Consider the following 23,137-nt stretch of genomic DNA (forward strand, 5'->3'; position numbering starts at 1 on the left):
TCTAAAGTATGAGGCCAAATTGACATAATTTCACTGTCTTCCAGTATCATATTAATGTTGTCAACATAAGTAAAGCAGAATTTCTGTTTCATTGATTTGCAAATTCCATGGGAGTAAAAGGGAGCAGTTCATACACCCGTAGTTAAATTAATTTGGTTGAAATGAGTGAATTGCTTCCTTTTATTATTCACAGTAGCTTCTTTTCTTTTGCAAGAGAGAAATATTCTGTAACTTTAGAGGTATTAGAGAGAATGTAAGATAAAAATTTGTAGTGTTTTCAGGTGCCCTGATTGACTGTTACCTATGCCTTTAAATTGTGCTTTTTCAGAGTTCCTTAATTTCATTCTTCAGTTCCTAAAGGCTCAGATTTCAATACTTCTGATATTTTGAGTATGTTTTAGAGCTCTTAAAACTTCATAATGGTGAAAATAAAAATTAATTGGGGTGTAGGGAGGCAGGCAGAAGGAACTTTAGTAGTCAGTGAAAAAGTTCAGGTTGAGAAATCAGTTGAAGAAGCTAAGTGGAGAGATTTAAAAATAAAATTAGTTTAACATAGCAAACCTCCAATCAGTATCAATTGTTATGCTTTACTGTATCCAGTTTTGCCTTTGTATTAATAGATGAGCTCTTCTTTACTAGTTGCTTTCTGGGCACTTTGCTTTGTTTCTTCCTTTGTAACAATTGTACTTCAACATATCAGACATAAATTACTGTTGTTCTATAGGCTGTTGATTGGTGGAGTGTCGGTGTTCTTATGTATGAATTATTAACTGGAGCATCACCATTTACAGTTGATGGAGAGAAGAATTCCCAAGCAGAGATTTCAAGGTAAGATTTAAAACAGTAAAGTATACATACTTGCTCACAAACTGATGCTTGTGCCATAATATATGCTTGCTGAGAGTTTTCTACAGTAGCATTTTAGATGCTCCAGTTCTGTTTAAGAGAATGACATCTTGAAGCAGATAGGTTTTATTAACCTCAGCAGGTTATTAAAGTAATAGAACTGATCTCTACAAAAGACATGTTTTGTTTAAACTGCTTTGGAACCACAGCTTTTTAGATAATTAACCCTGTTACACATTTACTTTGAAAAGTACGTCAAATAAAATATGAAATTATATGTGAATAGAATGCTCACATTCAAAATGTTGATATGTAATGAAGCATACTTAGCTAGGGAGGTTTTTGTCGGCACTTGCTAGGTCACTGAGGCTACAAGTATAAAATGTCAGAATTTACTCTCACCTATTTGTCACAGGTTATACCAAATTTATTAGCCTATAATGTGGAACAAAGAATGTGATCCTTTCTAGCAATACTTGCATATGTGAGAAGAAATGAATACGGTACTTATAATAACATATAGCTTTCTTATGTTTTACATGTAAGCTTTTCCTGATTATCAGGGCTTTTATGTTTAGTAAACTGCACTTTTTTTTGCTTTCAGTACCCATGTGAAAACATTGTGGCATTTAAAAAAGACAAACCAAGAGGCTTGCCCCAAACAGATCAGTGAAGTGTGTCCCCAAGATGAGCATTTCCTGTTGCTGGATTTCTCTTGGAGCAGGATTTAAATTGCAGTTCAGGATTTAAATTGCACAACTTGATAATTGCTGCCAAGATTAGCTTGTAGGTCCAATTCCCAAACTTAGAGTAGTTTTTTTTTGTTCCTATTGGAATACATTACCATGGTTCTGACCCTCATCTGAAGTAATTTGATATTTAAGGTTTTAATAGTTGCATCAACTATGTGGATTATTTTACTTCAGGTACAAATTCAGATAATTTCTTGAAAGGTTGGGGGCTCTTTATTGGTCTCTAGGTCTCTAGACCTAGAGGTCCACTAGAAAAAAATATGAAGGGGAGAGTGGAATCCACTAACAAAAAAGATGTTCAGAACTTGATCCTCTTGATCATTAAATTAAGTCCTTCTGACCTATTTAAGTTTAGACATTTTGTGGATTTCTTACCTATGCCATTCCTAAATTTGTCATTTTGAGTCCCAGGATTTACTGATAACTCTGAAGGAGTTAATTTTTTTTTTTTAGAGGGAATCTTGGTTTGAATTTTACAGATAAGCATTTTATCCAAAATCTTGGCAACCTTTAACATGTATTCTACAGGATTTGAATGTCTTTTGGTAGGTCCTTACGTGTTCTTTCATATATTAATCTTTCTGATAATCTAAGATTAAATTTAAAGCCAAGAAACTGCAAGGTTGCTAATGTCCATCCTTTGATGGCTAATAACCTAATTTCTGATCTAGGTTTAATTGTGCAAGTTTACTATGTTATTGCTCAGTATGCTTTTGTTCTGGTTGGTGTTCATGCTACACATTTATAGACAGCAACCTTGTAGTGTTTCAGCTTAAGTTTTGTAAGTTTAGAAGGTAAATGCATAGTGTTTTCTGTCTGTTACTCAGTCTTCTTGTTTCCAGAAAAAGCCTTTTCGTAACTCAGATTGTGTTATTCTTTCTTCTATATGGACAACTTATTCTTGTTGATATTTCAAGAGGATGTTATTTAATGAAAGTAATAATTTGCCATCTGGGAAAAATACAGTCTTCTCTTTCTTTTGAGTTCCTCTGTTGATAGATCTAATTCCTTCTCCTTTTCTATTGCTTCCCATGATAAGCCCCTAGTTTATACCTGAAATCTCATTAGTCCCAACTATGACTGCATTTCAAACTTGATCTCATCTCTGCTATTACATAAATACTCATAAGACTCATGCTTTCTGAATCCTTTCCATTGACAGCAGTATCTATGCTGGTTGATGCCTGGTTTGTGTGTTTGTGGTTCATTATGTAATGAATGTTATGCTCGTTTTAAGAGTGTAGCTCAGCATATGAGAACATCGCTGTTCTCTCTGTCCTGGCTGCTACACTGAGTCACATGGAACTGTCTGGGGAATAGTGGTTGGTGTGTGCCTTGGGGAGTGACAGGAGTGTGTTTAGGGCTTTGCTTGAAGTTAGGGTATAGCAGGCAGATGTGAGGTATCAGCAGGCTGTAGTACTTCTTCAGCCCAGACAGAAGGTAAGTAGAGTAGGGCATCTTTGATGGTTGAAAGAAAACCTTAATCTAATGATTTCAGGGGACTGTGTGCAGTTTGCTACAACTTAGGAAGCTGTTGAGCTACTCACTTGAGAGTATACTTGAGAGAAATGATCTGCTCTTTGCAACATACTGGCTTTCTAAATTTAGAAATTCTTATTACTATATTAGTGGCTTTTCAGAAATGCCCTCTTTGTCTCTACTGTGAGTAAACTGAGCTCTTTTGAGAAATAAAAGCTGAGTTTTCAGTACCTGTCTTTATCCTAAGCCTGCCTGGCCTAGAAGCTCCAATCTTTGTTTCCTTTTTTCTTTGATAATTTTGTCACTAAGGGTACATTTGCAATTTACACTTAATGCTAATTCTTTCAGTTATGTCTGCAGCCTTTTCTGTGTTTTTCTGATAAACAGGTGTGCAGACTCTAAATAGTTTTACATCTATAAATTAGATAACAAATTTTCCCTATGACTATCTTTGATCTTTCTGGTTTCATTTTCTGTCTAAGCTAATGTAAAACTGAATTGCAGATAGCTTCATCAGGTATTTACAGTTGCCAATGGAAATGAAATCACTAGCACTGGCACAAAGAGATAACTTGGTACAAACTTATTTTTTGATGATAAAATTATTCTAACCAGAAAATGTATTCCCTAACCTAAATAGGCTTTAAGTTGGCAGTTGCAATTGACTTGGAGAATTCAGTTTATCTTACTCAGTAGCTCTGAAAGCACAGTTTCCACAGCCTTTGATTTTTCTGAGTTTAAGGAGGTAAGTCATCTTCTAAATGAATCCATGTCCTCCTTTTATTTTACTTGAGTGTTGCACAGTGGCTCTCTCCTGTTAAATTTGACCATGAACTTCTGTTCTGAGATACCTCTCTAATGAACTATTCAGTTCTCCTGTCAGATGTAGTTACTGTGTGGTCACATATTTTCTTACTCTTTGTGAGAAGAGATTGTGTTCAGTTCTTTTATCATAAACTTTGTGACAACACTGGGAACTTCTCTTTCATAATGAGAACTTGCAGTGCATGCTTCAAATTCTCATACCTCTTTGTTTCTGAAGACTCGTTCACACACTTGTTCACATCTCTGGTGAAGAATACATACACTGGCCACAGGTTTCTTACCTAATTTTTAGAACTACAAGGTAGCACAGATCATTGGTGGCCACTCTGCAAGTTTTTCATAACAAAATCAGTGATTTTCTTAGGTGATGAGTCGGGCTCAGCAGCCTGCACGTGTTACACAGGAGTGGCTCTGAAGATGCTGGTAAAGAGGAGGAGCATCTGAAGGTTAAGGTGTTATTTCTCTACTGTGTCATCCACTCCATCCTCCTCCTCCTTTGGTCTGTAATATTTATGGGAGAAATCCATCAGGCCATACTGCTGAAACACAATGTCAGTGGTGTTAGCTCCTGACTCTCTGTGGTCTGCCATAGAGAAGAATAAAATGTAAGTCATCCAGAACTTCAAATTAATAACCTCCTTGACCTATGTAAGGGATGGTTTCGCTCAAAGTACTTTCAGAGTATTCTCATGAACAGGGGTAATCTCAATTCATCCCAGCTCAGAGTGGTAGACTAGAAGAAGGCAGAAAATACAGTGGAGTAGTCAAGTAGTCCTTTGGCAGCTTTGAGCACAGTTGCTACTGGTAATACTTAAGTTCTTCATGCTTACTTCTGTCACTTACTGCACCATATAAGCATGAAATATACAAGAGGGTGGAAGTGATTCAGAAATTGAAAGGAAGGTTAATGTTAAAGGCCATAGCCTCTTTTAAGAAGTACAAGCATCCTGTGAAGAACTTTTCACATACACAGCTTTCTTTCTTTAAACGCTTGATAGGCTACAGTCAGAGCTTTGAGTGACTTAAACTTCAGTACACTTCACAAGTGTTGTGCCACAGAAGTCAGACTCTCTTTACTTGATAAAGCCATTTGATTAGTCTTCAATGATTTTGCATTTTCACATGTTGTGTGAGACCATATGGTCTTTCTTTTCTAGCAGCTTGCTTTCCATCCTTGTTAATGTGTATAGAGCTTCACATATTTCAGTTCCATGATAACTGGAAATAGCTCCTGGAACTATTTAAAGAAATTAGCTTCCTTCTTCACTACTTCTGTAGTGCAGTTCTGTCAGCCAGTCCAGTGCATCATGAGTGTTTTATAGTATCAACCAACCTCGAAAGTATTTCTGAACGAATGCCACTGGCACATATAAATACAGCTTACATGGAGTCTGCTTGTGCAGCAAAATGCTGCCTCCCGTACAGTGGGCTCTAGCAGGGTTAACAGATGGAAGATACCCCTCAATATAATCATAGCTGGAATTTAACATAGCTGATTACCACTTTATTGTTAAATCTGCGTATAAAAATAAATAATTACAAACAATAATCTTGGCAAAAGGCAGCAATTGTTATTATGTTGCCACATAAGTTTTCCACTAGATAAAACACAGTGTTATATCAAACTATTATTTTGACAGATACAATTTTTATAGCGTATTCTTAACCCAGAGAGTTTAAGGAGTGGTTTCCCTGCAAGAGTGGAATGTCAAGTAGCACAAAAAGTTACTTTGTAAATCTCAGCTCCATCTCAGACTCTTTGCTCAGTTACCACATCAACGGTACAACCAGTTGCAGTTCCCAGGCTGACTGAATACATGTGGTATGTCACTGGAAGTTTGCAGTTAGAAGGATGAGACTTATTAGTGTGGCTGCAAAAGTACTTCTTTTGGCTAAGAACTTTCTGGTAACTTTGCAGTGCAGAGTTCTATAAAAGACTTTCTAATCCTTATGTTTGTTTCACTCTCTTACGTGAATGTTTGTGTTTGCATCAGAAGCCTGCTAGTGCATATCAGCATCACCAGTGCAGAGACTGATCTTCTGAGCCTGCACAGAAAAATTGTACTAATTTGTTCTCTTCATTACCCATGTTACAAATCATCCCAGTTGAGCATCTTCTTTCTAGAGAGAGATTTTCAAATTTTTATCTGACTTGACTGTCTGTAATCTCTGACATTTTTCAGACAAGAAAGTGCACTAAAATGTCTCTTTTGCATTCTAAGGACATCCCAGAGTCTGAGTCCTATTGCTTCAGAAATCATTTCTGAAAAGTACTAACTTAGGGTGGATTTTTCCCCCTTCTGAGAGTCCAGAAACAACTTGTCTCTTTCCAGGATCTTTGTTATTTACCTTTCTGGTTCTCTCATCAGAAAGGTTGATAAAACACTTTTCCTTGAACTTCTCTAAGTTCAAACTAAGAAGGCATTTTAGATTTTGTTGGATCTCCTGTAAATCAAGTAATTTTGCTATCAAGATGTCCTGTCTTCTGTCTTACAACAGGAAAGTTTTCTTACTTCCTTACCCGCTTCCCCTTTCTGAAACTGGATGATTTCTGAAGAGGCTGAATCTTTACTTCTTCACCAGGCCTACAGTGTAAGAATCCTCTTGTTCAGTGATGTTTAAGTTTGGCATTAACATCCCTAATTAAGAAACCATTTGGCAATATTGTGCCACCTTCTCATTTTCTGTAAAGTGAAATGTGTCCAGAAATTGAAGACAAGGCTTACGGTTGCTGTTACTTCTGCTAGCAGAGTGGCTGTGATTTATACCTTTACTGGCAGAACATCCTTACATCATTTGGAGATAGAATCCATTTGAAAAGTTAGACTGCATTTTCCTGAATCATTTCAGTGTTGTTTAAACCAAGGGTTTATCTTGCTTTGTCCTTTTGTTTGCTGGAAATGGAATACTACATCAGTAAAGCAACCCCTGGGATATGTGCATGTTGGACATGGTTTTGTACTCCCACACTGACAGGACAAGATTATTTAGAAAACAATCTGTTTACATCTATTTTTGGAGTAATCCAAGAAGTTACATATTTCAAGATAGAAAATTTCCCATGGGAGAGATGACTCTAAGGATATGTCATGCAGTAATTTTAAACAAAATTTAGAAATGTCCTGCAGTAATTGACTTAAACTCTGTCAGAGACAATTGAGATCTTAGTGCTGTCACAACCTTGTAAATTTCAGCTTCACAGTCTCTCATAGTTTCAGAATCTTTCAGTCTGTTTAGTGGAGGCACTCGAAGTCCTTCCATTCATTGTGCTTTCTGAAGTCACTGCAGTTAGAGTATGCGTATGGCTATATAGACACCAAGTTGAACATGAGCCAGCAATGTATTCTTGTGGCAGATGCAGCAGCGACCTTAGGCTGCATTAGGAAAAATACCAGCAATTGAAAGAGATCGTCTTTCCTCTCTACTCAGCAGTAGTGAGTTCCAAGCTTTAGCACTGTGCGCAGTTCTTGTCTTCATAGTACAAGAGAGACATAAATATACTGCAGAGAGTACAGCAAAGGGCCAACAAGAAAATGAATGTACTGAAATGTATGAGGATAGACGGAGAGCTGGAACTGCCGCCCTCATCATTGTATATAAATGTCTGAAGAAAGGGTGCTAAGAAGGAGGAGCCAGGCTTTTTTCAGCAGTACCCAGTGCCAGGACTAGAGGCAGTGGGCAAAGCCTGAAACACAGGCCTTTGAACATAAGGAAACTGTTTTTTCCTGTGAGGGTAATTGAGCGCTGTCACAGGTTACCCAGTAAGGGGATGCAGTCACTCTTCTTGTGAGTATTTACAAGGCTTCTGGACATGGTGGTGGGCAAGTGACTCTAGGCAACCCTGACTGAGCTGGGGGGTTGGACCAGACTTCCAGAGTTCCCTTTCAACCATTCTGTGGTTCTGTGTGCTGAATGGTTTCGTGTGTGTCTCTATAAGCCTGTTGACATATCTTTTGTCTATGTTGTCTGAGTGCCATCTCAATTTTCCTTCAGTGTCCTTAGCTTCAATATCTACATTTGTAGTAGGTGAAGGAAAACTCACCTTCTTCTTCATATAAAACAGTGGAAGCTACACATACAAAAGAGAACCATTGAAATCTGATTCTGCTTAGGCTTTTCAGATTTTGAACTCCCATTAGCTTTCTTTGATGGACTTCTTTTCTTGTATTGAAAAAGAGAGTGGTCCCTATCCACTTCACCATTTGTCGTTTTGAGAGGAACACTATGTGCAGTTCCTTACACCCCCTTTCCACTAAGCTGGATAGTCCTAGCCTTTTTTGTGGAGATTCATATGAAAACCATTCTGTATTTCTGATGTGTCTTGTTACTTTTCTCTACAACTTTTCTAGTCATAATGCCTCCTTTCAGAAGAGGGCCTGAGCATTGTATACAATATACAAGGTGCAGACAAACCTCAAGTGTCTCAAGATGGTTTTTAAAATCACTTTTGTGTTTGCTGCCCCCCACCCCACCCCCCCCCCAACCAATTATTTTTAACATTGGTATTATTTGGGGCTTTTTGAGTGTTGCTAGGCATCAAGTTGATGTCTTTGTGGGCTATACATTGTAGCTATGGGGTTCTGTTTGAATATTAATAGTAAGCCTAGTATGCATGAAATGAGGATTGTTTTTCTTTCGTGGATTAAGTTACATAATTTATCTCCTACAGATGTTGTGTTCGTGTCTACATTTCTTCAAACCTTACTTTGTTTAAAAACACAAAAGATGGTTTCACATCCTCCTGTCTTTGAGTACAACGGAAGTTTAAGAAAAATGTGAAATGCTACCATTTGTATGGTAGCTCTTTAATTTAACACTCATATTAAATAATTACAAAATAATTGGGTTTTTATTTGTTTTACAGGAGAATACTAAAGAGTGAGCCACCTTATCCACCAGAAATGAGTGCGCTGTCCAAGGATATAATTCAGCGTCTCTTGATGAAAGACCCTAAGAAGAGGCTAGGTTGCGGTCCCACTGATGCTGATGAAATCAAACAGCATCCCTTTTTCCAGGTAAAGCAAACAACAGAACTCCCCAGACAGCACTTACTCCACACTGGTGCCTTTGAAATCCAAGTCTAAAGAAATTCAGCTGTTTTGTTTTTTTTGTGGGTTTTTTTCTTTAAAAGAAAGTTTGCCATTAACATTTTTAGTCAGATTTGAATATTAATAAAACTAACTATTAGAGATAAACATCTAAAAATCAAATCTTTAGCCATGTTTAGTAGATTCTAATCATGCTCAAATTTCAGTGTATTAGCATTTGGTTTCAATCACCAAGACTGGATTTGCTTACATCTGAACTGTTCCATCCCTTGTGATTGAAATTGTTTGTGTGCAGTTTGAAAAAAAACCCCAAGCAAACACCCCTCCCACCCCCCCAAAAAAACCCCAACCTAAAAACCTCCACAGCAAACATATTTCTGATGCTTATGAAATGTAATACATTTTAATTAGCATAAATTCTGGTGTATTTAAAATTGGTAACAAAAATATAGCCTTTAAAATAAATATTTTTAATACAATTATCATTACATTCAACATTGGCATTATCTGGGCTTTTTAAATTCTGAATTTCTTATCTCTTTTATAGGAGAGTCTAACAGTATTAAGCTTCCTTTATTCACTGTTTGTTTTGGAATATATTTCCTCTTACAGTGCTTTCTAATCTTGACTTTGTTTCAGTTCTACTGCTTTGCAGTAATGGGGCCATTTTCTTGTAACTACTGTATCTATGCTTCCCACTTCTAGACATTCATTTAAGTAAGAATCCAGAACCATTATGCTCTCAGGGCTCTGGAAGCTGAGATTAATAATTAAGCCTAGAATCAGCAATGAAAAGCTGAAGATTCTGCATGAATGCATTATGGCTTACCAAAATATAAATATTATTTCCTCTGAAATAGAGGAAGTAATTTAATGGCTGTCACACTAATTGCTTGGCTTATCTCCACTGTTAAATTTCTTTATGTTGTTTTTTTTTCCCCCTTCATTTTTGTTAAAATAAAAAAAAATAGAATCTTCTCTGCTTACAAGTAAGTTTGATGTTTCTTGCCTTTATCTAAGCAAATGAGTAAGGCATAGTTTGAATGCATTTCATATGCCTGTGGTACATAGCAAAATGGAGTTAGGAATGTTTCTGGACAAGTCTCTTCCCAGTATCTGTTTCTTGATGAATTTTCATTTGATGCAAACTTGTTTTCCTGGTTTTGGTTTAGAATATGAATTGGGATGATTTAGCTGCCAAAAAAGTGCCAGCTCCTTTTAAACCAGTAATCAGAGATGAGTTGGATGTGAGTAATTTTGCAGAAGAGTTTACAGAAATGGATCCAACGTACTCTCCTGCAGCAACCCCTCAGACATCAGAAAGAATATTTCAGGTATTTTAAGAATGCACATTAATTTAAAAAAAAAAAAGAATAATTCTGTGTATATACCTAGCTGCTGCCTTTTCTTTTTTTTTTTTAACCACCCTCTAAGTTATTGGAAATTAACTGTTTCTTCTAATCACAGTTCCAGGATTGGTTGTTCAGCAAATGCAAAGTGAGAAATGTGTAAACAGTCCTGTTGCAAACATTTGCACTTCCAGGTGTTTCCATTCCCCACTGAATGTCCTACTTTCTGGACTAAAGTCAGTCTGTTCTTTGTTGGTTCTTCATACCTTATGAGTCTTGTCATCTTGATTCCTGAGCTACCAGCTTTAACAACAGCAGTGTAGGTTCCACGTGTCCACATTTTGCTACATTTGAGGTATTCCTTAGGGAAGTGGGAGAGTTCAACTGCAGAGTTGAAAGTGGGCCTTCCGTGTCCTGTAGGAGTGTTCTAATAACTGGAGTACTACGTACAGATCAATAACTAAGCTTTCCTTACCATCTCCTACATGCTGTTAAAGAATGATCCCTCTTGGACTGCACAGTCTGGATGTCAAATGGGCAGAAACAGCTCATGTACAGCCAGCTTGGTACCAAAGCTGCAGAAGTGAACTGCAGTTCAGATCGCTTTCTGTCCTCCCCCTTCTTGTGTGTTGTTGTGGGGGTTTTGTTGTTGTTGAGGTTTTTTGTTTCTTTGTTTTATTGTCTGGTTTTGAGCAGATTGAAGCTAAATGTACAGGAATATAGCATCATATTTGCGAAGTTGTTAGGTTTGTGGTGATGGTAGCAAGTAATTTATGCCTTTCATAATATGATTTGATTCATCCTGCCCTGATAGTCACAACTGTTGTTAGAATACCAAATCATCAATATGAAGCTTTTTTTGTTTTGCCAGATAAAATAATTACATCACCCCATAAAAACTATTTCATGCCGTAACTTAAAGATGCTCTAGGAAACTACCTAGTTTGAAGTATGAGCCTTTATCACTATTGTAGAATAATTGAAGCTGAGCCAGTTTTTTACCATTATGTATGAGAATTTTTGTGTTATTATTGTTTCATCTGTAACTTTGGAGAATCATATAACTAATTCCAGGGAAATAGCTGTACACTTTGAACAGAGAAATATCCATCCATCAGTGACTCAGTTATAATTTCTATATTATGTTCTGAAAATTCTGATTTCTTTGAAAAATTGTTCTGAAACTTCTAGTGTTTTCTATGCAGTATGACAGTTTGTGTGCAATAATTTCAAACCATGCCCTTTTCTGGTGTCTTAATTTCACAGGGATATTCTTTTGTTGCACCTTCTATTTTGTTTAAACGCAATGCAGCTACAGTTGATCCTCTTCAGTTTTATATGGGGGATGAGCGGCCTGGAACTACAACTATTGCCAGAAGTGCCATGATGAAGGTAATAATATCAAGAGCTGAATTAATGTAATTAACTTGGAACTGCATATAACTTTCAAAGTAGTAATCACAGATTACAAATTAGTCATTATTCATTTATCTGTTCTCTCTAATGGCTCTTCAGATGATCCAATAACACAATTTGTGTGTGGTACTATTAGGAAGTGGTTGAAGTTTAATTTGAAAAATGGGGTGATTGTGTAGTTTTCCAGAAGACTGAAGTATAGTAGTAATAGTAATTTTATTCCTGATAGTTCTTATTCAGCCAAACATTGTAGATATTTTCAAAGCTATTTAAATTATATCTGAATTCCTTCTTTGATGTATTTGCCCTGAAGTATATGTAATTGTGTGAAGCCTTAGAAAAACACATGTTATTGTGCTGTCTTAAAACAAGGCCATGGTTTGTGGATAAATACATGTGCAGCCATATATGATCCTGTTTGCCTGAATATTTTGTATCTTAAATTATTGTAGCAGTAATGATTTATTTTGTGATTCTGTTTAATGTAATATTTACTCTGTTATAATGAGTTTTATACATCTTATTAAGTAGAAGCTAAGATTTCATTTTATCAAAAAAGAGCTCTTTTTACAGTTTTAAATGTAGATGAAACAATCTCATGGAACTTTACTCTTTGTTTTTGACTGTGTATACTGAAAGTATTCTGCAGAACTAAATACAGACAGTTTCCTAACAGGACTCTCCATTTTATCATCATTATGAACTGGATCTGAAAGAGAAACCATTGGGAGAAGGAAGTTTTTCCATTTGTCGAAAGTGCTTACACAAGAAAACTAGCCAAGAGTATGCAGTAAAAATAATTAGCAAAAGGTATAAATATTCTGTAAGACAATACAAATATTTTCTTTGCTTACCCATGGATTAGAATAATGTTTGCTACATTTTTGGAAGTGGAAAATAACTTTAAAAAAATCCTATTTGAAAAGTCTACATAAACTTATAGTAACCTCATGAATGTTTAAAATATTCTAACATTCTTTTGAAACAAAATGTTGTACTTGTTGGGGAGGACACAAGAAGAATCCTAAAGACTACTTTCCTGATTCTTAATTGCATTCTACCCTAATTTCCCCTTATTTCACTCCTAACCACAGTAAAGTATAAGGCCCTCTTATCTTAAAACCTTAGTGAACTGAAGCTAAGCTTATGCCAGCTCCCTTTCCTAAGCAACCCAATTGATTTCCTAGGACATTGCTGTTAAGGATCTGTAGTGTGGATTGCCTCAGATTTAATTAATGGTGTGTTGATCTAAGATGAAATTGGGCTATGGAGTTCTAAGTTGTGCCTTGTTTTATGAATGTTCTGAGGAGAACACCACAGCTGAATTGTTTTGTACATAGGGATCGTCTGGTCTTCTTACAGAATAGATACCTCTGGTAATTTCTGCCCAGAGGAAAATAGAAGATTCTTTGAGTAGTGGATGATTTTTAGCTCCATTTTGCAATGTTACATTAGTAATTATGTCCCTAGTGTGTTGTAGAATGTTGCCAGGAAAGTGTCAATGTTTTGCTATCTGAATGTTAACTCACAGCAAGCTCTTCTCCAAGATATTTGGCTGTACCTCTGGCTTTCCAGACTCTAGAAGTAATTGTCCACCAGACTTAAGTATTTCATCATCATGCTTTTTGGGTAGGATAAATTCAAGAATAAGACACCTAAGCCTAGGTGTCTGAGTCAGTTCTGTGAGGTCTGCTATGAATAGTGGAGTCCTACTCAAAACTATTAGTGGAGCCTACAGAGAGATTTGAATGATCAGGCACTACCGGTGGGAATTAACTTGAACATAGGTATATACATAGTGCCATTTTAACATTTGTTGATGTCTTCTCTGTCCTTTAGTTCCTATCAATCTTGTGACTGCTACCTTTTATGTAGATGTCTTTGTGACTAATATCTTCCAGGCTCTCCTATGCTTAGGCCACTGAAACCTACTATAGATATGTATTTTAGGGTCTAAGATACATTAGCTAGAATTTTACTCATAATGAGACCTTAGACAAGTAGTATGCAGTAGACACCTACATTGGGTATTTTAATCTGAAATTCTTTGCCTTCTGTCTGGATTCAAATGTTTTTTTTCTGCTGTGCATACAGAGCTGCAGATCAGTACTCCCATCTCATGCTAATAGATTTTTTTGTTTCTCAGTAACAGTGAGAAAAATAGTACTGATTTTCCCCCATAGAGCTACACTTTTAGGAATTATGTCCCTAAATGATACTACTCAGAGGTTCTTTTGCTCTTCCTCCTTCACCTTGGTGGACTAGGCTAAATGATAGCAAGAAGTGGTCTGTATAGAGGTTTTTTTTTTAATAAAAAACTTTTATACTGTAAATAATACTGCTCTGAGGACCACAGTAGTAAGTGTAGCTGTAAGGAAAAGAATGATAGATTTCTAGAATGTTTTTTTGCCTTGAAGTCAGATAATCTTTCACTCCTGCCCACCAAAGGTGTCAAAAAAAGTGAATCCTACACCTTGAGGTAAAATTTCAGATTTGGTGTTGCTTTGTTAGTTTGTGCTGGACTTGCCTCTATCCAACAGTTTGAGGTTGTCTGTGTCTGAAGGCAAATGAACCAGTGGAGTCCTGTAAGCTTGCTTGAGTTACTGTTTTAGAGCTTCCCATTTGTTTTTCATGATATTGTCTGTTTACAATCTGAGATAGTAACTACTTAAAGAGAAGACATTATCAGAAAAGCCCATGCATAAATTTCAAAGATTTATGTTCACGATACTGAACTTCATCTCTTTCCTAGGCCCAACTTCTCCTGATAGTAATTTACTGGGGAAAGACTGTCAGGCTTTTTAATTTCTTAAGGACTGAAATAACTTCTATTTTAAAAAAACATCAGCAAGGATGCAGGTGGAACAGCTTAGTTTACACGTTGATGATATGAAGCCTGCAGAAAAACAGAATTCTATTGCACAAAATTGTCATCACACTTCTGATCCTTACGAGGAGAGAAAAAAAAAGAAGCCCAAAATTAAGAACATGTGAGAGAGATTCTATCTGTGTTATCTACAAGGCCATTCTCTGAATCAGTAGAGGACTAGGCTTTCTTGAAGAGAGTTTTGGCAAAAATATCCAGCCATTATTTACCTAAAATAAGTCAACATATGTACTTAGTGGAAAACAAAGTTTTCTGCTTTCTATTCAAATAGTTGTTGTTAATGTTCAACATTTGCACTTTTTTTTTGGCTATTGATTTCAGTACTTGAAAGAGATTTTGTGTGATGATTTTTGCTCTGGAGCAGTGTGTTCCTATCTATTCCATTTCAGATTTTTACAGTGTTCTGTTTAGGATTTTATTTATGTAACACAGTTCATATGTAAAGGAATTAGGAGCTCATAATTTCCATACTTGCCCATATAAGAATGGAAAAGAATTTGGCCAATAATCTTGAGTCTTTGAAGATAAAATTGAACTAACAAATATCAGTGGGAACAGAGGTGAAGTCAAATTACCCTGGACTAAGTGAAAAGTTTGGTTTAGATAGAAACTGTAACTGATAGATATTCTGTAATACCACTTCAACTTTTGCTGTAGCAAGTTGCAGTTACATGAATAACTATTTTATTTGGGTGTGGTTTTTTCAGTGTCCTAACTTGCAGGGTTATTAGGTTAAAAAAACAAAACAAAACAAAAACAAACAACAGATATAACACTTTGAATGTGCCATGACTTAGTAAAATTGGTACAAAATGACTGCTCAATTTTTCCAGAATGGAAGCCAACACCCAGAGAGAAATAACAGCTCTGAAACTCTGCGAAGGACACCCGAATGTAGTGAAGTTACATGAAGTTTATCATGACCAGGTATTTTGAAGAAACTCTAATCAGCACTTCAAACACATTGCCATGTGTTTTGCCAAGAACTTTTAGGAATTAACCTTACTGTCACGGTGGAGGCCACTTTTTTCCTAAGGATTTTGTCTAGTCAGTACTGAAGATGAAGCAGCAGTTCTGCATTCAAGGGAACTTTCAGTTACTCTCACAAATCAAAAAAGTATTTGGAAGAATTGATCCTCGATTCTGTCTATGGTTCTGTCTATGGTCTACTCTGTTAATCATACAGTATATTCATGACCCAGTTTCTACATCTGTGGTACTGAGGGAACCTAATCAGTTCCCTTGGATTTGGAAATCTTACATACTAAGATTACATATTTAGCTTTTTAAAAATATTTTCTCCCCCTATTAGTTAGCAAAATTATTTATCTTTTTCCTCCAGTGCAAGCTCCACAGCATGTAATAAGTCATAACTTGGAGACTGACCCTGGTGTGAGCTAGAGGTTTGGACCACATGTCCTGTAGAGGTCCCTTCCAAGCTAAACTACTTTGTGATTCTAGTCTGTGATTTTGTAACAGAGGATGGGCTCTCTTGCCTTCCCACATAACCCAGTCTGTTCCCATCATGCTCTTTATGCAAAGACCAATAAAGTGCTCATATGGAGCACTTCTAAAATGATATGTGAGGATAAAAAAATCTGTATTGTAATCTTGAATGATAAGGAAGCCTTATTTTTTTTGTGTGTGTGTGTTTATGTGAAGTATGAGTACATGTGTGCAGAACAGGACACTTTTTTCTCTTTCTCTTGAGTGAAATAATAATAGTTGGGAATATCTTAAAAAAAACCCCAGTTCTTCAGATTGCAACTGAATAAACTACTCTCAACCAGCCAAACCACTGTTTCTTCAGTTGTTTCATGTAGATCCAAGGTGTTATCTGGATACTCAATGCACAAATACTCTGAAAACCAGGACTGATCACAGTTTTCTGGCTTTGACATTCCTGCAGTTTGTCTTAAAAAAAAAATAAAAAAAAAAAATCCTATTTTTATCTTGCTTTGCTATCAGTCTGATCAAATTCTACATTAGTAATGCAACCATAGAATATTGAGCTGCAGTCTTCTGGTGACCCACAAGAAGTTTTCTAGCAGAGAAAATCTCCTTATCCTTTCTGACTTTGCTGGCTGCTATTCCCAATACATACTGCAGGAAATGGTTTCTTTACAAGCACTACTAGCATGTGATTAGCAGACATGCTGTTTTTTCTAAGAAGCTTTCTCACTTTCTGTCCACATAGCTCTGCTTATGTTCCTTGATACTTAAATACTGTGCATTTTCTGTTTCTGACTATTTGATTTTCTTTTTTTTCCTTTCTACCTCTTCTTTGCTTGCAAATACTACTTTTGTTACTGTTGTTCAGGGGAAGGAAATGCTAGAAGCCATCACATGTCTACATCTGTGGCCTTCTGAGAATGTTAACTTTCTGTCCTGAGAAGTCTGCTGTTTGTTTAATGGCAAGACATTTGATTTGCAGTTGATTGTGTGCTAATGTTGTCTTATAACCAAGGAAGTATCTTTTTAATGATTGTCTTGAAAAAAGTTTAAAATCAACCATTACCTTTTAAATAAAAAAATAATGGTTTGGGAAGATATCTATTCTAATAATAGAGTAACTTTGGCTACTGCTCTGTAGGGGATGAAATCAGAAGAAATTCTAGACAATCTTTCATTTCACATTAATGTTTAAGGATGCTTTTCAATTATTTGGTAACATTAATAGGAGTATATTCCTACATCAGAATAGGCTTAAGCAGTAAAAGTCTAGCTTTCCCCAGCTTTATTTGCTGGCCTAAAGAAAGGCATTTCTTCCCCCTACAAATTACCTGTTTACATGGTGGCCTCGTATTTTTGTTAATAAGTGAACATGGGAAAGACATCAACATTTTTCAGCCTCAGTGAGACTGATGGGGGGAAATGTCCATTTGGTGCTTCTTATGGGCATTCTGAATTGCTGTGAGAAGCAGTTTTGGATCTTCAAACTTTGGGAATGTTGAGTTAGTGCCTAGCTCGTGCATGAAAGCTGGCTTGTAACGTTATATTTCTAACATGCCGTATTTTTCTTGTTTTGTTTCAGCTTCACACATTCCTAGTAATGGAACTGCTGAAGGGAGGAGAATTGCTTGAACGTATTCAGAAAAAGAAACATTTCAGTGAGACTGAAGCTAGTCACATTATGCGCAGACTTGTTTCAGCAGTGAGCCATATGCATGATGTTGGAGTTGTCCATAGAGATCTGAAACCTGAGGTGTAGTGACTTGGTTTATGTTTATGCAGTATGTTTAGACGTTACTGAATACCTGTGGTGTGATGTATTTCTTTCTTTCAGCTTTTACAGATTTTTCTACTTCTATATTTTAAATAAAATGGTACCACTTTCACTTAGGAAATTCTGTATATATTTTTCTGGTCATAGGTAACTGTTAGGAAACATTTTTAATTTTATAAACAATTTACACTCCAACTCTTTGCCTATTTGGGGACAGTTTTTACTCATGCTAAGTGTATATTTATTGCATGAAACAGTTCACAAGCAGAGATAGGTTGCCTGGGTACTTAGCCTTTTCTACCTTTTGTGTGATCTTAATTCACTCAACAGGGCTTCTTTCGGAGGTAACTGCAACACCCTTGTACTGTCTGCACAAAATGAACTGTAAGCTGACACAGACAGCTAATAAAGATGTATGATTTGGGTTCAGTGAGTTTGGTATTTTTCAAAACCGAAAAACTGTATTTAATAGAGTTTTCAGTAATTTCTTAGTTTGATATTTTTATTGTGCAGCAACATCTTGCCTTCCAGATAATTCACTTTATGGTGGTAAAGTTGACCACAGGCTTTATTCTGCTTCCTGGAACCAATATTTGCTTATTTTTCTTTGCCAACAATGAGCTTGGATATGTGTTAGTTTTCTTTATCCCATTAATAGTGTAGATTTCTGGCAGTTCATCCAGTGAGGATGTTACTTTGTATCGGTAATTACAGTCATCGTACTTTGGGAAATAGCTACTGCTTTCATATCTGGAGTTGAAAATGTTCCACTATTCCTACCAGAGTTTATCCATCTGTAACATACCTTCTGGTGTATTACAAACTTACTTCCTTTATAGTAATTATAATTTAACTGGTAAAGAAGTTTGTTAGGTGTTTGTATGAAACTGTTTTTGCAAATCAGGCCAAAATACATGCATTTTAAAAGATCTTTGTACTGGAGTACTAAAACTAGGAGGACCTATTGTGAAATTGTGATTCTTGCAAAATTTTTTTCTGCTGACTTCATCACAAAAAAGAAAACAGCTTTTAAGAGGACTGAGCCCAGAAATCCTTCCTCTCTTTGTATGTTCATCATTTAGTCTTATTACCCTCTTGAATATAAAAGCCAGATTCTGTAAAGCAGAGTTTCAGCTGCATGGTCAATTAGGCAGTCTTCAATTTTGCATCATGTTCAAGAACAGAAGTCTGGGAAGTCCAAGTAATGAAGGGTTAGCCAACAGCTTGCAGAGTGTGTTGCCTCCACGAAGTTGGACTTAACCAGCCTGTCTCCTTCCTGCTTGTTGTTTTGAAAGTTACTATTTTAGCTTCAGGCATGAACTTAGTATGGAATCTGCAGGCTTCTCAATATAGATGTGGTTAGTGCACCTTTCTGTGAAAAGATACATTGGAAGTTCTTTTGCCCTTCTATCACCTCCACTTATTTTTATTTTTTTATGATGATTTTTGACATCTTAGGTGATACTGAAAAGTCTATTGTAAAAATACAGCTAGTTATATGTCACTGAGGATGAGGGGGTTTTAATTGCATGGACTGGAAGTCTCTTCTGCTTAAGCAATAGTAATTCGATCATATATGGTGCTCTGGAAAATAAAGGGGAAGTACTGGATAGGAAATGGGAATTCACAGAAATTAAAAAAATCATCCAGTATATGTGGCCATGTGGAGCCTCTCGGTAGAGGATTTGAGGACTGTTTCTGAAGTGATCACTAATCTGCAAAAAACATACCAAATTGTTTATATATTCTTAAAATATGTGTAGAATATAGCTTTAAGTGTGAGATTTTGTGAAACTTTTTACCTAATCAACAAAGTCATCAACTTAGGACTGTACCTTCTTTCTGTACATAACCAGTTTCATTCTTGTCTTAGGAAAGGAGATCTTTTTAACCCAATGGTACCGCAGTTTTTCATTTACTTGTTGGCTATATAAAATCACTATAGAATAAGATCATTGTATTCATCACCTGTCCTCATACTAATATTTTTGCTAAAACTAGGCTTCATTAGGTCCATTTTGTACAACATTTTAATGTGGAAAACTGACTTTTCAAATTGTACATTAAGCTGTAACAGCAATACAGAATGTGAAACAGTGTTTTGTAGCAGCTATTCTCTGATCCATAATGAACGCTCTCGGGTTCTCTTTACTGACTGCTTGCAACTAGCAATCATTTTTTCCCCTTGTTAGCGAACTTGACATTAAATACTTGGAGTCTTTCACCTTTTGCATAGCAAAATTACATAGGGCTATAGGATTTATACTACTGACACTTTCTAGCATTTCATAGATTAAACAGCAGAAGCAACAGCAGAATTTTGCTCTTTTATCTTCCATCAGCAGTTTGAAGGGGGAGTAGAAATAATTTGTAACTCATCTTGGCCTCTGCCAGTTCTAAGACTTAGCTTCATTCCTGTATCTTTCTTGAAAAATATAAATACTCAGGCAGATTAAAGGATCACAAGATGTTAGGGGTTGGAAGGGACCTCTGAGGATCTTCAAGTCCAACCCCCTTGCCATTGCACGGCCCTATAATCTAGCACAGGTCACCCAGGAACGCATCCTGACAGGTCTTGAAAGTATCCAGAGAAGGAAACTCCACAACTCTTTGTGGATCCTGTTCCAGTGTTCTGTGCCCCTTAGAATAAAGAAGATCTTTCTCATGTTGAGGTGGAATTTCCTGTGCTGTACTTCACATCCATTGCTCCTTGTCCTATCACAGGGTACAAGTGAGAAGAGGCTGTCCCTTCCTTCTTGACACCCAGCCCTGATATATTTATAGACTTTTATTAGATCCCCTCTCAGTCTTCTTCTCTCCAGACTAAAAAGCCAAGGTCTCTCAGCCTTTCCTCATGAGGTACATGCTTCAGACGCTTAATCATTTTTGTGGCCCTCTGTTGGACTTTCTCAAGTAGAGCCCTGTCCCTCTTGAACTGGCCACAAGGGCATATTGGTGTCCCATGGATAACTTGTTTTAAGTCTTCTTCCAAACTGATAATGACTTGTCTGTCTTCAAGTCTAAGATGCCCCATTCCAGTCTGTAAAGCTGGAGTTCTCAGGAACTATTTACCAAAATTTCTTCACTTTGGTATAAGTAGTAGCCTGTTGGTTCAAGGTGAAATTGCTGTGTTACTCTCCGTATGTAAATGCCATTTGTCCCAGGTCTCTTCCAGAAAGTATCTATACTGACTTTGAGACCTATGGCAGACAGTAGTCAGTACAGTTACTAAGCTATTGGTGCACTTTCTAGTCCATCATCCTTTGGTTTTAATTTTGTTTTCCTTATGACAATACTTGAGGACCAAAGATTAGTCAGTCACAAGGCAAGACATGCAACAAGAGCTCCACACACAAGAAAGCTGTCATTTGCAACATACCAGAAGGAAGTGGAAGCTTAAGAAGAAAATTTACTTTTGTTGGAGAAAGGAGGCAGTTCTCCATTTATGTTGATGTATTTGCTTCTTTTCTTGTGTTCCCTGAATTATTTTCCTCGCTGTTCTCTGCTAAATAATCTTTCTCACTAATGATGTCAGGTAGAACTATCCTGACTTGCAGATATCCAGGAGGTAGAGAAACACATTTTCATACATCCCAGAGTATTCTGTATTCTTTTGTTTCTCTCGGTCTCCCAGTTCCCATTTTCTCTAAATAATGGGAAGTTTTCAGTAGTAATAAATGTAGGGGGGAAAAAACTTATTGAGTATTCTAATCAGTTTTCTACCCAATACTGGTATTGATTTTGTCTTTGTTTTTTCAGAATTTATTGTTTACAGATGAAACCGATAATTCAGAAATAAAAATAATTGATTTTGGGTTTGCTCGTCTGAAACCACCTGACAACCAGCCTCTTAAGACTCCCTGTTTTACTCTTCATTATGCTGCACCAGAGCTCTTGAATCACAATGGTTATGATGAATCATGTGATTTGTGGAGTTTGGGGGTCATTTTGGTGAGTGAATAAGGTTTTTCATTGCACCTTTATGTATCTACTTTTTGTTACAATGCAAATGATTTGACACAATTTCAGAATTTAGTAGACACTGAGTTCAGGTGAGACAAAAATACCGTTGCATAGGACAGATGTTTTCCAGGGGTAGACTTTTTTTTCCTCAAGCAGTAAATTAAATTCAACATTGCTGGCAACAGAAAAAATACTTGATAGAGTCTCATTCTTAAAAAGATATTCTTATTAGGAAATTTCATAGGCATCCATATAATCTTCCTGCAGCTTAAATTCAGAGATGGAATCAGCCTGCATTCTGATATACACAAAATTAATTTGAGTAGATAAAGTTTGGGTAGAAATACTATTGTGTTTTATTTACAGTTTCCTGAAGCATATGAGTGTTTTTGGTGGGTTTGTTTTGTTTTTGTTGTTTGTTTGTTTTTGTTGTTGTTGGGGTTTGTTTGTTTGTTTTTTTCCTAGCAGGGACTGCAGAGAACTCATCCATTTAAAAAAGTTTCTGTAGCCTTTTTATTAAGCTTGTCAAAGTTTAACTGCATAGCATTGGTGATGCAAATGGCAGCACTCTAGTTGTGGGGTTGTCATTAATTATACTGTGTTTGTTGATACTACTTTTGTTCTCATGACAGTATACAATGCTATCAGGACAGGTACCGTTTCAGTCTCATGATAAAAGTTTAACATGTACCAGTGCATTGGAAATTATGAAGAAAATCAAAAAGGGAGAATTTTCTTTTGAAGGAGAGGCTTGGAAAAATGTTTCTGAAGAGGCTAAAGAGTTAATTCAAGGTATGTATTCATAAATATTTCATGCACAGTATACTTTTATCTCAAAAGAAAAAAAATCTAGAGAACTATAAAAAAAGTTTTAGAGAACTATGTATCTGGATACTATGATCAGCATCAAGAGTGCCTAACCTGCTATGTGCTGACCCCTAATGCAAGTTATGGGTAAAGGTGAACACATCAAAATAGCATTGCACATTGCTTGTATGACTAGCAGAGAGCTTTCTTAAGTAGTGAGATAGTGATTGACAGAAGCTTAGAGGGGTTAGAAGTAACTGAAGAACTTCAGAAAAAGCAAAGTCACTCTTGAAAATATATGTAAATGCAGAGGTTTTATTTTCTGTTGTTTTTTTCATTTGTAAAAACACCAGGTTATAAAACAAATGTTACAAAAGCTGAGCTTTTGCAGGAAATTCATTTATTATAATAATTTTTTCCTTGTGTTGTTTTTGAGTGTGTGTACCAAAACTACTGTATTTCTGAGATTCACGTGTGCTATACTTTGATTCCCCTGAGGCTTTTGAGCATCTAATTATGTTTTCACCATGAGATAAACA

The 23,137-nt window shown here is 36.3% G+C and overlaps 1 protein-coding gene across 4 annotated transcripts in view; it reads left to right on the forward strand.

Annotated features, from left to right (window-relative positions):
• Positions 1-23,137, forward strand: part of RPS6KA5 (ribosomal protein S6 kinase A5) — a 71,755-nt gene that overhangs the window by 43,117 nt on the left and 5,501 nt on the right. For 3 of the 4 annotated variants that reach the window (XM_054161909.1, XM_054161910.1, XM_054161911.1), the window contains 9 exons: positions 725-828; positions 8,767-8,917; positions 10,123-10,284; positions 11,566-11,691; positions 12,392-12,525; positions 15,436-15,529; positions 17,637-17,807; positions 21,588-21,779; positions 22,424-22,583. In XM_054161909.1, coding sequence (XP_054017884.1) covers positions 725-828; positions 8,767-8,917; positions 10,123-10,284; positions 11,566-11,691; positions 12,392-12,525; positions 15,436-15,529; positions 17,637-17,807; positions 21,588-21,779; positions 22,424-22,583 — 1,294 coding nt within the window. Of the gene's footprint in view, positions 1-724; positions 829-6,475; positions 6,495-8,766; positions 8,918-10,122; positions 10,285-11,565; positions 11,692-12,391; positions 12,526-15,435; positions 15,530-17,636; positions 17,808-21,587; positions 21,780-22,423; positions 22,584-23,137 lie in introns of those variants that run through there. The other variant, XM_054161912.1, reaches the window with a different exon arrangement.

This window comes from Dryobates pubescens, chromosome 5, assembly GCF_014839835.1.
Source record: "Dryobates pubescens isolate bDryPub1 chromosome 5, bDryPub1.pri, whole genome shotgun sequence".
Classification (NCBI taxonomy): Eukaryota; Metazoa; Chordata; class Aves; order Piciformes; family Picidae; genus Dryobates; species Dryobates pubescens.